Source organism: Anthonomus grandis, chromosome 4 (assembly GCF_022605725.1).
Source record: "Anthonomus grandis grandis chromosome 4, icAntGran1.3, whole genome shotgun sequence".
In the NCBI taxonomy this organism is placed as follows: Eukaryota; Metazoa; Arthropoda; class Insecta; order Coleoptera; family Curculionidae; genus Anthonomus; species Anthonomus grandis.
Window position 1 is genome coordinate 27,158,486 of NC_065549.1, and position 16,011 is coordinate 27,174,496.

At 34.3% G+C, this 16,011-nt stretch overlaps 1 protein-coding gene across 1 annotated transcript in view; it reads right to left on the bottom strand.

Moving 5' to 3' along the window:
* The window catches only part of LOC126734964 (CD109 antigen), a 157,801-nt gene that overhangs the window by 18,873 nt on the left and 122,917 nt on the right, over positions 1 to 16,011 (bottom strand). The window contains exons 18-21 of the mRNA XM_050438830.1: positions 12,693 to 12,826; positions 11,620 to 11,780; positions 9,428 to 9,538; positions 9,201 to 9,355 (exon numbers count right to left, since the gene is read on the bottom strand). Of these exons, the coding sequence (XP_050294787.1) occupies positions 9,201 to 9,355; positions 9,428 to 9,538; positions 11,620 to 11,780; positions 12,693 to 12,826 (561 nt within the window). The remainder of the gene's footprint in view (positions 1 to 9,200; positions 9,356 to 9,427; positions 9,539 to 11,619; positions 11,781 to 12,692; positions 12,827 to 16,011) is intronic.

Below are 16,011 nucleotides of genomic sequence, written 5' to 3' on the forward strand. Positions count from 1 at the left end.
AATTTGGATAAATTTGATATGATGTAACCTCTGGTCACGGATAAGCGAGACTCAGCAAAAACCAACGAAAGGAATAAATTTAATGTAATTAAAAAATTCCTTTCTTATTTTCTGAAATTGATTTACTTCTCTTTAAATTTCAATTGTGAATGTCAGCAATTTTATTGTTCTGAAGCATGAGGTAATGTGCATTTTGTTTCAGCAAATCGGCTGCTATTTGTTATATGCTACTTTGATATTTGCTTTTTGTCATGATATCGTCATTTCTGATATCTGCTATATGATATTTATTGGAGATCAACTGATTGATTTGAATTATTGAAGTGTACTCAATCACCTCGTACATTGTAGCGGACTTAGAGTTACCTAGAAAGACTACAAAAGGGGCAAATCGAGTAATACCAAGTAGGTTCTGTAACCACAGGGAAAAGAAGCACCCGGTAGCGTATTTACCAACCCTAACCCGCTACGGTGCTAACCGATTCCGATTATGGCCGAACGAAAAATTTACAAACCATATCCCGACACAGTTCACTCGTACTGCAGGGAATTAGGATCAGGAGATTAGTCAACTGCGTTGAATTTCCAATCTAATATTATAATGACCGCTTTCGCAGCACTAATTTAAGAACGTTTAGGAACAAAACAAATTAAAGGCAAAATCACATTGACTGCTGATTGAGAGACAATATATAGGGTATTTTACATTCGTCCCTCACTAATGGGTTCTCGGGAACCATAGAAGATACGAAGATGGTTAAATTTGGGCAAAGTTGCGCATTTCTGAGCTCAAAAATATGCCTTTGAAAAAATTAAAAACTCCCGATTGGTTCCGAAAATAACGTAAAAAATCGAAATTTTAAAAATGTATTTTACTTTTTTCTGAGCTTATTATCTATCGGATTTTAAAATAATTTACACTTTTGCATTTTCACTTTTTCCTTGCTACATGGTGGCGGAATCTGTTTGAAGTATGGTAAAGTGTAAAAATGTTTGTAAGGCTAAAAAACTAGGTCGGTGGTCTATGAGCTCTATCTAGTGATAAAAATAAAAGTAAAACAAAATAGTTTATATTTTAATTACATACTTGTATTGTGCGTAAACTTTTAAACAGTCGAAATACAAAATACTTGGGTTTTTAACATAATCAACAAAATTACATGGAATGTACAGGGTGGCCCAAATTCGACCCTTATCATTGGGATCTCGGAAACGGTAAGAGATACAGGGTTGATTAGATTATGGCAAAGTTGCATAATTTGATGCTTATTAAAATTCCGTTTAAAAATTTAATAAATTTCTGATACGTTTGCAAATATCGAGAAAAAAAAACGACATTTTAATAATTCGATTTTATTTTTTTCTAAGCTTATTTTTTATCCGATTTTAAAATAATTTGCACTTTTGCATTGCCACTTTTTCCGTGCTACATGGTGGTTTTCAATAAAACGTTTCGTCTTTTGCCGACCATTATTAACTTTGTTTTTTCTTATGGGCGCCATATTGGATTTTTACATTTTTAAAAGGTACTTTTAGAGTAAAAGTAGCTTTTTATGTATGTATTACACTTGCATATCGTAAAAGCGGTTTGGGAACTTCCCATAAGAACCCTATAGGAGCGACAGGAAAAAAACTACACATCTGATATGCACGTGCGATACATCGATAAAAAGGTATTAAAAAGGACTTTCTAAAAATGCAAGAATCTAATATGGCGTCCATAAGAAAAACCAAAAGTTGATGATGGGCGGCAAAAGATGAAACGTCTTTTTAAAAAACTAAAAAAACCACCATGTAGCATGGAAAAAGTAGCAATGGAAAAATGCAAATTATTTTAAAATCAGATAAAAAATAAGCTTAGAAAAAAATAAAATCATTTTTTCAAAATTTCGGTTTCTTCCGAATATTTCCGAACGTATCCGACTTTTTTTAAATTTTTAATCGGAATTTTAATAAACATCAAATTACGCAACTTTTCCATAATTTAACCGAAACCGACCCTGTATCTCTTACCGTTTTCAAGATCCCAATGATGAGGGTCGAATTTGGGCCACCCTGTACATACATATACATATACCTAAACTAAATAACACAAAATCGCCTTAGACAAAATATTAGCACTACAAAATTTTGTAAAAAATTAATGAGGTTTGGCTTTGGATATGTTTAAAGATACACTTAACCCAAGTTTGCGTTTTCGTTTTTTTATTTTTGCACTTTCAAATTTGGATGGCCGACTAGCTTGCATGCGACTAGCACCGCTAGTTAGACCAGCTCTTTTTTTCCTTCTTGAAATTGATCCTGGCTGAACTCCAATTTTTTGCCGCATTTCAACAGTTTGTTAAAATGCGGACTTACTAATATCAACTAAATATGAATCAAATTGCGATGATGTTGTTATATTTTTTAATTTCGAATTTGCTTTTTTCAAAAGTGGTAAAATAGTCTTTTGGTCATCGTCTGCTATTCCTACTAACCTACTGATATTTTGGCAAAAATTCTCAACTTTCAATTTATATTCTTCTTCTAATAGAATGTAATTATTATCAGTGGTTGCCATTTCAACATCAGGTTCTATGGTATTTGTCTTTCCGCTGGGGTTTTCTATATTAATATTTATAGCGGTAGTCTGTATCATTCCTGCAAAAAAGCCTTCATCTTTTGCTTCTATATCCCCTAAAGCTATTTTTGCTAACTGTATTCTATCATGTGTTGACAGATTTGAGGCTGTAATAATATTTTCATATCTTTCATGTATCGCACACAAATGCTTGCAAAAAGCTCCGCCTTGGCCTGCGATACATTCATATAATTTTATATCTGTAAAAACTTTGTAAAATTCGTTATCATTCTTAGAGGACTGCACTAAAAATTCGTTATATTTTTTTGAGTGTTAATTTTTTTGCAGCCTTTGCGAATCTCGCGTATATGAGATCGTATTTTGTATCACATTTATTAGAAAAGTTTAAAAGCCGCAATTTTTGTTAATTTTCCAACACTGATGCCATAAAATCTAACAAAGCACACATGTTAAATGCTTTACATCTTTGTAAAACTACGTCTTTAAATATTCTAATAGATGACTCAACATAATTATTTGTATTATGCCCTCTAGTGGTTAGTTTGGATCGAAAACATAAGCACCAATCCATTTTACGATTCCATGAATTTTGTTCGTAATTCAAATATTTGTCATATTTTTGGCCACATTATCGTTTTGAAGTGTAGTCATCATATCTTGACAATTAGTTTCGTTGGGTGCATACAAGATATTTCTGAAAAGATTCATTAAATATTTTCTATCATCTTTCCCAATTTTATTATTAGTATTCCATAACCACCTCCATATAACTTGCATTATATGAAATACAGAAAAGTAGTGAAGTATGAGGAAATACTTCGGCTAAGGCTCCTCGCTCAGCTGCACTATCATCGCTCATAATTACATTAGGAAACCCCTTACCATTAAAACCTTCTAAGCCTATTACATCTTTTAATATCTTAAAGGCAAGTGTGTAGTTGTCTTTTGACTGACTTATATGTAAAACACAATCTAAAGGAATATCTCCAACTTTGGAAACACCGTACATAAACGTTACTACCGTGTTAGTTTGGTCGCAAGATCCGCTTGAATCCACAAATACTATATCTTGAGAGAATTCCATTTTGTGAGCACGACGCATTATTGGTGTTACTAAAGCTAAAGCTAGTACTGATCCATTCTCATCTTCTCTAATAGCTGTCTCTATACCAAGATCGGCATACAATGCTCGCTTTTTGTTTAATACCACCAGCATGTTCTTAGGATCTCGGCTTCCAAAGTTTTCAGTTCTAGAAAAATAGTTAGGTCTATAGGATGATTGGTAAATCGACCAATTCCTTGCAAGTGGTGATTCTAGAGGTTATTTGTGACAAAAAATTCTATAGAACTGCGGGGAGGCTCGAAAATAACCAATTTTCTAAATATCGGATCGAAAGATATAGCATTTCAATTTAAGATGCCGATGTTGCATGTAAAGATGCATCTTAAAATGCAGATATCTCGAAAACCGCTACTTTTCGACCTCCAAGGACTATGGGAGTTTTTTGTCACTAATAACCTCTAGAATCCCCCTTTCCAAGAAATTGGTTGATTTATCAATTAGCCGGTATAATTATTAAATTTATTAATTAGCGCAAAAAGCTCAACATTAGTTTTACGATAGATATATAGAAATTTGTAAATTATTTTTGTAATTTCACTTAAAATTGGAAGTTTGTAACCATAATAGTTATAGAATAAAATATGCAAACCTAAATCACGCCTAAACCTAAATTATGCGCTCGTCAATGAAATAATTTACGTCTACACTAACCGAACTCATGCATTTGGCCGTATACGTTCGGTAGGTGTGTACAGCTTTAGGGGTATTTTCGAAAAGTTTATTTGGTGTGATGCCCGATACAAAGAAAATACACTACTAAGAGCTGTATATCCAGATTCACTAATGATGAAAATCGACAGTTGAGTCCTAACTACAGTTAACATGGCAATTTTGTTTATGGTTACGTATTGGTGACGTCATAAGTATACAGGAGGCACAAACCTCCTAAATAAATCTAGACTGCTGATTCATCAAACATCAAATTGACTTCTTCATAATGGCCGCCATCTCTGGCTTTGCTTGTGTTCTTTTGATGTTGGTAACAGTTTGATAATTATAAAATACGGCCGAATGCATGCGTTCGGTTAGTATAGACGTAAATTATGCGCTCGTCAATGAAATAATTTACGTCTATATTAACCGAACGCATGCATTCGGCCGTATACCTTCGGTAGGTTAAAACGCGGCTTAACCCTAACTGTACAGTGAATGTGACCCCATTATTGACCTCACCCGCTGGCTTGTGATTGGTCGGTGCCGCGCCGGAAGTGACGTAATCAATATTTGATATTATCGAAAAAACCATAAATTATTATTATATTATATTATATTATTATGTATGTAGAATAAGTAATAACCAAATGTAAATAAGAAAGTAACCAAATGTAGAAAACTATAACAAAATTCAATTCACTTACCAGAATAACAATGTTCAATCCCTTCAATAAAAACGAATCATTCTTAATAGTACCCTTGTTTATTTTTTTAATAACAAAGGTAAATGCTGGCGTTGCATTCAAAATTTCGTCGGCGGCTCTTAACATTACTTTTGGCTTTGTTTTTTTCACTGTGCTGGCATTTAAATATTTTCTTGTATAAACATTTCTTAAGATTGGGAAACGTTTTATACACAATCCAGTTTGTTGCAGAAGACTCTTGAAACCCTTGCATCCAATTTTTTATTGCTTCTGAGTAATTTGAATCTTGAAACTTAGTTCTTACAGTAATTTGGAAACAATTAACGTCTTTTATATCGACTTTGCTCAAATCAATATCTGATAAGTCGTCAAACGAAAATAGTTGTTTTATAACTTCCATTTTTTATGCAATACACTTTGCACAACACTTTATGAATACTGTAAAGTATGCCACGAAAAAAAAAACAACAGTTTAGAAATGTTAGGTTAGGATGAAACTGAAAATTTTATGTCATAATTATCATAAAAAACAAAGCACGGTGTTACGAATCCTAACTTCGTACAGGTACCAGAGAACTGCATGGGGATATGGTTTGTAAATTTCGCTGTCGGCCATAGTCGAAATCGGTTAGCACTGTAAAGGGTTAGGGTTGGTAAATACGCCACCCGGTACTAATAAAGTGTGTTCTCTTTATAAATTTATTTGCTATTTTATTGCTAATTTTATTTGCTCCCACTGTCCCTACACACGGGGGTATATTGGTAGGTTAGTGGGTTCACTAATTAAACCGTGTGTAAAGAACCATCCTTTTAAGACCCACAACCTATTAGCACAATATTGACATATGACCATAACCATAAACCCCCCAAGCCGAGCCGTAAAAGTTAGCCGACGAGACTCAGCTTTGCTGAGGCTCGCATATATATGGTGTAACCAGAGGTTACATCATATAAAATTTATCCATATTAAGGGATACTAAATACCTTTCCAATATCGACTTAAGACACAGTTTTTGGCAGATACCTCTTTCTGAAAATAGCAAAGAGAAAACAGCTTTTTCTATACTGGGTCGTCGACTTCTTCAATTTAGGACCTTGCCTTTTGGAGTATCAAATAATGCTCATATTCAACAAAGATTGATTGATAGAGTTCTGGGTCCAGAATCTAGCTCCGTATCTTCTGTTACATGCACGATTATACTAGGGAAATTATTTGAGCACCATATTTATCTTTTAAAAGCAGTTTATAAACATTTTCATAATGCAAATTTGACAATTAATTTTAAAAAAAATTAATTTTTTTCGCGACTCGTTAGTTTATTTGGATTATCTTTTGGATGGTTTAGGGCTAAGAACTTCCCCTGAGAAAGTACAAGCTATTTGAGACTTTAAAAAACCAGAACCAGAGAATAGAAGAGAATAGAAGATTTGTGAAACATTTTGGTAATTTGGCTGCACCATTGAATGATTTAATTAAAGGTAAAGATAAAAAGCAACCCATTATTTGGACACATAAAACACAGGAAGCTTTTAGGGAAATTAAACAGCGTATGATTTCAGCACCAGTTTTGGCTTCACCTGACTCCTACCTTACTTTTTTAATTCAATGTGACGCCAGTGATTACGGTGCAGAAGCACGTGTTCAGTGAATACGAAAGAATTGCTAGCTTTGGTTTTCGCATTAGAAAAGTTTCGATGTTTCGTAAAGTTGGGTCCAAAATTTAAAGTTTTAGTAGATTCTTCTACTACTATTCTTCTTTAATTTGGCTAAAAAATGTAGAATATCCTACGTTTAGCCAGAATGCTCACAAAGATTCAACAGTTTGATTTTGATTTAGCTCATACTCCTTGTCGTGAAACTATACCTGCAGATGCTTTCTAAACAGATCTCTTTGATATTTTTAAACAGATTTCTTAAATGTATCTCTTGATATTCTTGATAATTGGTATTTAGACCTCAGAAAGAATATTTTAGAAAACCGAACACATTTTTCTGGCAGGTCATACAAAAGTGCTATAACTATTTGGTCTGGTGGGTGCTTAAATCCACTCCTTTTTGTTTAGTGGGTCTCTGGGGTAACCCGAAATCATTATTTTTTTACCTGTTTTGCCGTCTGTATATGCCGATATCTTTCGGGGGCGTTTTTCATAAAGCCAGTGAACGAGGTTCCCTTATCTATTTTAGTAGGGTTGGGCAACCTGGCTAACTTAAAACTTACTTTGAGATTGGCGGGTGTTGATTTAGTAGCCTTATATTATTAAGTTATGATATTCCTAGTTTCATAACCATATTGGTATCTCATTTATCTTTTATATTCTATAACGGTGGTCAATCTTCAACTTTTAAATTAATTAATTAATTTTTTTCTATATCTGATAAGTTATATAATTTTTTTCGCTTTAAAAAAAATCGTAAGGTTTTTCTTTTCTTTAATTAATATCATTTAACTTAATAGATAAGCGAAAAAATTATATATTATAAAATTTTTTAAATTTTGTGAGATAATCCAAACAAAGCTTATTAATACAGTAATTTCATCTGATCTGACTGATTGCCCGCAATCCATCAACCTGTCATGCCGGCCGATCAGGTCAGCATAATAAGGTCATAGGCAATTAGCACCACTGACATGAAATCTAAACGTATAGTGAAATCTTTAGACAGACATTTTCGAAGCATGAGCAACCCGCACTTTGCCAAGTTAAAGAGAGTAAAGCTGAATTTAGCTACTTACAAAATTACAAATAATATTTTTAATGAAAATTATAAAATAACGGTTGGCATAAGATTCCAAGAAAATTCCTGTAAGTAGAGGATAACAAAATAACTACAAAATTACATTATCATAAAATCGTACAATTCAGGTGATACATAATATAAAATTAATATTAATGATAGTTACAAAATACATAGTTATCTTAACAATGACCACATTACAATATGGAGAGTGAAGACCTTAAACACTCTGCGTAGATGATTGCCCAAAACAATTGTTAAATAGCTAGTAACCAATGTCATCTATGCAAAATCTGAGCAATGGAATGCTACTATAGAAGTTTCGCCATTTTATAAGTAAAAGGGAATATTGAGATTGTTATATATTAAATTATTTTAAACAACGTAACATTGACATTTTACAACATAATTATTTTTTTTTTATATCAATAATATAATTTTATTTAAATTTTTATAAGAAACAAGCAACCTGAGGCACACGCACCATAATTAGTATAACAAATATCTTAATACGTCTTGGTAATTCTTGTCAACTTCACATTTTTTGACTAGTTTTTGTCAACAAGCAAAAAAAACATCCTTAGAAACAGTTACTATAAATGCAACGAAAAAGACTGGATCATGTCAAATCAGCAATGTTTCAAAGGTCTCCTTTTAGGGACTGTCATATCAACATTTTCATTTTTAATTATGGTGTTATTTTTGCTTCATAATTTGAATAAGCTTTTTGTAAAAATTACTTATAAAATGATTTTTATATCTTAGCTCTTAATTTTTGTACACAAGTTGTTTTTTTAAATATTTTGTATGTCTTTTAAAACGAGACAAAGTTTTTTTTTTAAATTTACGATTGCTATTTATGAACAAAATGTGTTAATTTTAACTAGTACTACCTTCTTTGAATAATCATTTTTATTTCTTTAGTAATCTGATTTTTGGTGCGAAGTTTATTTTTACAATTGCCTGGGCAAGCATTTTGGTATATAAATTAAAGAAAAATTGCCTTTCGTTTTTCAAAGAAGGTTCATATAATGGCAATATCTCATGTGAATAAAAATCAAAAACAAATTTAACCGTTATTTTTTAAAAAGTGTATACTCCTGTTTAGGTAATCAAATTTCAGAAATTTTACCTATTTTAAAAAAAAATATTCATAAAAAAAATCAATGAAATAACAGTAGATTCTAATTTTAAATATTTATTTCTTTTAATTCCAAGAGACCTAAAAATACGTCATTATTTCTTTGCAAAAAAGCTTTCTTATTAAAAAGTCACAATTGCAGTCGATTTTAAAATTTTTAAATATTAATAGTCAGCTGTAAAATATGCTTATATCGGTGGTATAGCTTTTGTTTTATTAATATAAATAAACATACTAGAAAGTCAAGCTAAATGACTTACCTATCATATTCATAAGGTATTATAGGAGTTTCAGTAATATTAACATGCATGTACTGGAACATATATGCCCTATTGCTCAAGTCCAAGAGCACAGATTGGTGTCTGTGTTGTGGTATACCGTCTGAATCAACGTGAAGTTTTCTAGTAACTTCATCCTACGTTTTAATAAAGTACTAAGTAGTGCTATAGCTTATAATATATAGCTTATGTAAGAAAATATTAATTACCTTTCCTATAAGAGTAGATGCATAGATGGTAACATAAATATCTCCTAGTCTAGTTGGAACAATTGGAATATAGACTTGCGCGGCATCTTGGGCGTTAATAAATATAAAAAACTAATATAAAATAAAAAATTTAGAAATTGAATTTAAACCACATAATATACAGGGTGTCCCAGAAAATGTGGAAAATCTCTTGAACTCATATAATGGAACTTTCCTATAAAAAAAAGCCCTCTATACGAAGATACGCCCCCTTAAAGACACCGCTGGAAATCAGTTTTTTTTTTAATAACTTTTGAAGAGCTTATATTCTATAATTTAATAAAAATTTTACGCGATTATTATTACACTACTAAGGACCTCTTACAGCGGAGTTCTTAAAACACATTTACCTTGTTTATTTTACAGGGGGCGGATTAAGTTGTACATTATAATGCTTAATTTTTAACATCCTGTATTATAAGACTCTATAAGAGAAATAATAAATATGGATATCTTCAACCTTAAACTAAAGAAAAGGTACTCTTGTTCATTATTGATAAAATGAACCTTTTGGAGAAAAAAACTAATTAATGAATCACCGTTTTATAATTAAAAAGAACAATATGTTCTTATTTTCAGCGATGCGGCAGTTATTCAAACAATAGAGAAGTTCCATTTTTAAGTTGTTTAATCTCTTTCAGATTGTTTTTAACATGTTTTTAAAAATGCAGTGTTTTTCTCAAAAAGGCACCTTAACTAAATTGTTTAATTAAAAGATATAAGCCTATGTTTTTTTTCAAACGAAAAAACAACCTTAAAAAAGAATGTAATAAATAAAGAATAATTCAAAACAATTAATTAAAAACTTCATAAGTAGGTTCAACTTGGGCTCCGTAACGTCGCGGGTACGACGAATCGTGGACTGCTGTACTCTCCATAACAAACCTGGATTGTTCCTTATCACATCACAATAAATCCTGATTTTCTGTAAAGGTTCCTCCCGAGTATCGACAAGAGTTGAATACAGCAAGATTTTGAAGTGACCCCATAGGTAAAAATCCAATGGGGTTAGATCGGGAGACCAAGAAGGCCAGCCATTGTATGCTCCTCTACTTATTCAACGGTTTAGAAAAACTCAGGTGATTCCTTACAGCAACGCTAAAACGAGGTGGGGCTCCATAATGCATAAAATACATGTTTTGGCGGATCGCAAGTGGCAAATCCAGAAGATTGTTCTGAAGGAACCCCAAATGAAGTTCTCCATTCAATCATGGCGCTATTACGATTGGCCCAATCAAAAAATTAGTAATGATTTCTGCCCAGATATTAATTTACCGGAAATGATGTTGATGATGAGAAACAACAGCGGCATAAGGATTTTCATCAGCCCGTACATGCGACTTGTGTAAATTCGGAATACCATTTTGGTAAACCATGTTTCATCCGTAAAAAGAACAATGCTAATGAAGCTTGGATTAGTTCGCTGCTGATTTAATAGCCAGTTCGGGAACTCAAAATTGTCACAATATTTTTAATTAATTGTTTCGAATTATCAGCTTTTTTAATTATTACATTCTTTTTTCCGTTTCAAGAAAAACGTAGATTTACATTTTTTTTAAATTTCGTTAAGGTGCCTTTTTAAGAATTACACTGCATTTTTAAAAACATGTACTTTTTCAAATTAAACAACTTAAAATAAAACTTCTCTGTTATTTGAGTAACTGTCGCATCCTTGAAAAAAAAGAACATATGACGGTTCTTTTTAATTAAATTAAAGCAGTGATTATTTAATTTTTTTTTCTCCAAAACAGTTCATTTTCTCGATTATGAGTAAGAGTGTCTTTTCTTTAGTTTAAGGTGCAAGATATTTACTATTTCAGAGTCGTTATCAATGTATATAATGTACGTTACTTTATATACGTACGTTATATAATGTACAACCTAGTCTGCCCCTGGTAAAATAAACAAGGTAAATGTGTTTTAAAGACTTCGCTTTAAGAAGCCTTTATAGTGCTGATCATGTAAAATTTTTATTAAATTATACCAAGTACTTTGAAAGTTATTAAAAAAAAAATATTTTCAGGGGAGTCTTTAAGGGGCGGATCTTCGTAGGGAGAGCCTATAGGAAAATTCCATATAATTTTTTTATTTTCTATCTGATTTCGACAATTCTTTTTTACATTTTCCGAGACACCCTGTATGTACAATCCTACCTGATGCTCTCCAAATGATGTTCTAGGATTGTAGGCCCTTACAAAACCATTTTCTTCCACATGGACAAACTTATAGTCCTGAGATCCCTTAAGGACTACGGTGGCTTCCATCTCATCTTCCATGTAGTTAAATACAGTTACTCTTATTCCTACTTGTTCTCCTAAAAATTTTTAACAAATGTTGAAGAAACAAGCTATGATTTAATGCTAATTGCAAAACCAAGTTAAATGGAAGATCTAATAATACGAAATAGTAATCGACTATTATTGTCACCGGCCATTGTCAAACTACATACAGTAAACGTGCTATATGGGTATTACTGTATATTTTCTTGAATGTATTATGGAGTACTTTCTAATTTTAGACTACTACATAACCAGTTATTTAGAAAATTGAGGTGCAACGGTGTCGAAGGCAAAATGAAAATATTTGACCAATGAAAGGTCATTTTAAAGGAAATTTCATAATAATTTTGTGAATTTAAGCAGTATCGTCTTGAAAATTGGCGACTTTATGTGTTTTGACATGCAAATGACGAATTTTGTGATAAATTTAGCATTATTAAATGCTAAATGAAAGAAAATGTCGGTCCTCTGGAGCATGTGGATTTTCGGAGTCTTATCTAGTATAAATTGAGCAAACTGTAAAAGCTGAGGTAGCAAATTTTGGACAGGAGTATAGTGATATGGGCGGAGATTCTTTTTCTTTAAAATTCTCCAGATAGACGATACCTTCTGGCTGCACCAAGTCCACTATAATTTAACTGAGCAAAAACGCAAATTATATCACGCATTTCACTGTTGGAATATTCATTACGATGTGGCATTTTATTTTAGAATTTTTACTTATAGCATAAATTTAAAAATTCTGCTTCATAAGCATTCGGTTCAACAGATATAACATTATTTATAATTTTCATTTTAATATTATGCAACTTAGAGTGATTGTAATTATAAACAACTATACTAGAGGACGCTCTAACCCACCAAATAAAAAAGAAACATTGGTTAATTATCAGGAGATCTGCAAAAAGAATATAAAAATTAATTTAAATCTAATAAAAATCACTTACCTTGCATACAAGTATTGGGCATCTCAACATTAATATAAAATGGCAAAACTCCAACGTATTCTATTGCTTTCTGTAACATTCCAAATCCTGATGTGGGACTCATGGAAAATGCAGAAACCATCCAGTGTACCGGTCTAAGGATGAAAAACATACATTTTATTACAAAATGTTCGGATCTAAATATAGAAAATCGATCAAAATAAATATAATTTATAAGCGAAAAATATTCAAATTTTAAGAAATCCTGTTACTGAACTCAAATGCATCAAATACAAAAATTGCAAACAGAATTAAACTAACTCGTTTTGCCTCTGAGAAACAGAATGAAAACGAACAGGAAACGAATCTTAAATGAATGCTTTGAAAACACATTAAGTATTTTATTGACGTCGATAAATTTATCAATTTTTTTCCCTTTACAGTTTCATTTTCAATAAGTGATCTAAAGAGAAAATATTTAGCACAAAACTATGACTGTTGACCGTGAAAATTATAAGTCATTTTATCAAATTAAAAACAATTTTTATGACATATATATTTTCAAATCACTGTGTTGTTATCCACTGGTTCTCCGGTCTAGCAGTTTCACGCTCTTGCCGGTTTTATGATGAGTTTTATGCTGTTTATAGGCGCCTATCTTTTGTTTACTGGGTCGCATCAAAGTGCTTTGGATCTTGACGGCGCGGAGCACGGGATTTAACTGTCGGGAGATGGTGTTTTTTTACTTTGAAACTCACGTTTATTTTACTAGATTAAAATATACATTTTTATATCTAATTAGCTAAGTGTATCTTATTCTATATAACATAGATCTTAAAAGCTAGGCGGATTAAAACTAATACTAATAATATGTACAAAACACAATACTAATATTAATATTGGCTGCCGCATTTCGTGGGTCCTGGGCTGGCGGACCTGGTGTGGGGGAGGTTTGCTGACCTGGACGGGGGCGGAGGGTTGGTCGGGGCAGGAGGTCAATCACGTCTTAGTGTGTCGCCGGGGAGCTGGTACGGGGCGTTGGGGGGAGCTCGGGTGGAATGAGTGATCCGGATCAGGGGGTTGTGGTGCTCCCGGGGCAGTGGTCAGGTACTTGTCCTTTAGTTTCGTCAGGTGGTCTGCCAAGGGTTGAGCTTGGAGATCTCGCAGTATAGTGGTGTTGCGCACGTACCATGGTGCGCCTGACATAATCCGGAAAGCCCTGTTTTCCACTGCTTGGAGCCTCTGCATGTGGCGGGGCTGGATGTCTGCCCAGGTGGGGGAGGCGTAGGTTATGATTGGACGGATGTATGTTTGGTAGATCCGGATCTTGGTCTTAAGTGACAATTTATTTCTGGGATGGAGGAGGGAGTAGAGAGTCGACAGCTGGCCTTTGGCCTTGCCAGCTTGGGCCTTGGCGTGTTTTTCCCAGGTCAGCTTCCGATCGAAGATTATACCTAGATAACGGGCCTGGACGGACCAGCCGAGATTAGTGGCTCCCCATTTCAGATGGCCAGCGGGTGCTCTTTTCCTTTTGGAAAAGAACACCAGCTGGGTCTTCCTGGGGTTGACCTCCAATCTCCAGCGGTCCATCCCAGATGGACTTTCCATTACGGAGACAGATACCTCTGCTGGGGTGGTTTCAAGGGCGGAGGGGGTAGCTGCTACCGGAGTGATAGCAGAGGGAATGTCGGGGGTTGAGGCGGGGGTAGCAATATTAATATCCCGAGAAATTGGATCATGCGACTTACCCGATTTTTCGGTGAGTTGACGTCGGAGCTGCCTTATTTCTTCGGTCAACTCATTGATGGTTTGCTGCATTCGCGCTTCCCGTTCCAGGGACAGTTGCAGCTGACGGGCTTCTCTTTCCGCGGATTGGGCGGCTTGTTTTTCCAGGCATTCCTGGAAATGCGCTGTTAGCCGTTCCTGGGAGGCCAGGTTCGCCTGGAGCAGAGATGTCCTGTCATAGTCCATCTCTCGACGGCTATGGCTGGGTCTCTCTTCATGGCTCAGAGGTGACCTGCTGCGGTCGGACTCGTCGCCGCTGGACATGACTCTTCTGGTCTCGCACTACACTTCACTTCACTGAACACTCGCTGAACACAAGGAAAACATACACTACGGAGCCGCTCGATTAGAATCGGATCGCGTCGCGTCGAAAAGTACCTAAGCGCACACCAGAGGTCTAACTCTGGCGAGTGTCACGTCGGAACTGGGAGATGGTGTGTGTGTGGTTATATTTATATATTCGGCGGGACGTTGGTATTGGCTGCGAGCCCAAACGCAAGCCCCGCCCCCCAAGGTGAAATCTGTTGGTGCGATTTTATTATTAACTTTTGCTCGCTCTTGACGGTGTGAACCACGTTACCACCGCATTGTGTTTATGCGGTAGATTGGGTTTGGTGTTGTTTCTAGGTTATTTTTGATTTGGCTTGTTTTGGAGGTTTGGGTTTAGTACGCGTGGAACGTTTGATATTTTAGATTTCTGAAAGTTTTGGTGTGCTTTTTGTTAAGAAAGATAAAAGTTAAGATTTAAAAAAAATAAAAGAAAATGAGAATAAATACAAAAAAGAAAGAAAAAACAGAGAGAGATATGATTTTGCTGAAGCTTTTAGTTTAAGGTTTATGAAAGTTGCATTTTAGTGAAAGTTGGAATTTTGTTCAGCTGATGATGTTTCAGCATTTGGGGAGGCCCCCAGGTTTTCTAGTTTGCGCCTAAGAGCAATTTTATCGCCGGGTTTGAGTTTAGTTTATTTAATTTTTGCATTATGTTATCTATTTTTTTGTCGAGTACATCATCAGGCATGCTTAAAAGATGTATCAGACCATTATTTTGGGTAGGCCACCCAGCTTGTTTCGTTGAAACTGCTGAGGTGCCCGCCCCCAATATGGCCCCCATAGGCTCCTCCCCCTTTTTTAGAATGTTTGTATTGGTTTTTTTTGTAGCCTCAGCAAAACTTTTAGTGTTTTTTTGTTTATTTAGGTTTAGGAAATTTGGATTTTTTGGACAACGCCAAAAGCTTGCAGGGTGGTCACCCCCGCAATTGCAGCACTGTGCCGGCGAAGCCCTTTCTTTTTTGCATTCGCTATAGAAATGCTCCTCTTTGCATTTGTGGCATCTCGGCTTGGCGGTGCAATTAGTCATTGAGTGACCATATTCCTGACACCTGTGGCATTGTCCAATTTGTCTGATGTTATCTATGGTGTAAGTTTTCAAACGTTCTACGCGCACTTTTATTTTTAATATATTGTCGATTTGAAAGATGTTTTCTTGTTCTTTGGGTACTAAAAATCTGATGAGGTCCGTGGGCCTTTTCCGACCTGGGCCAGTATTGAACCAGCC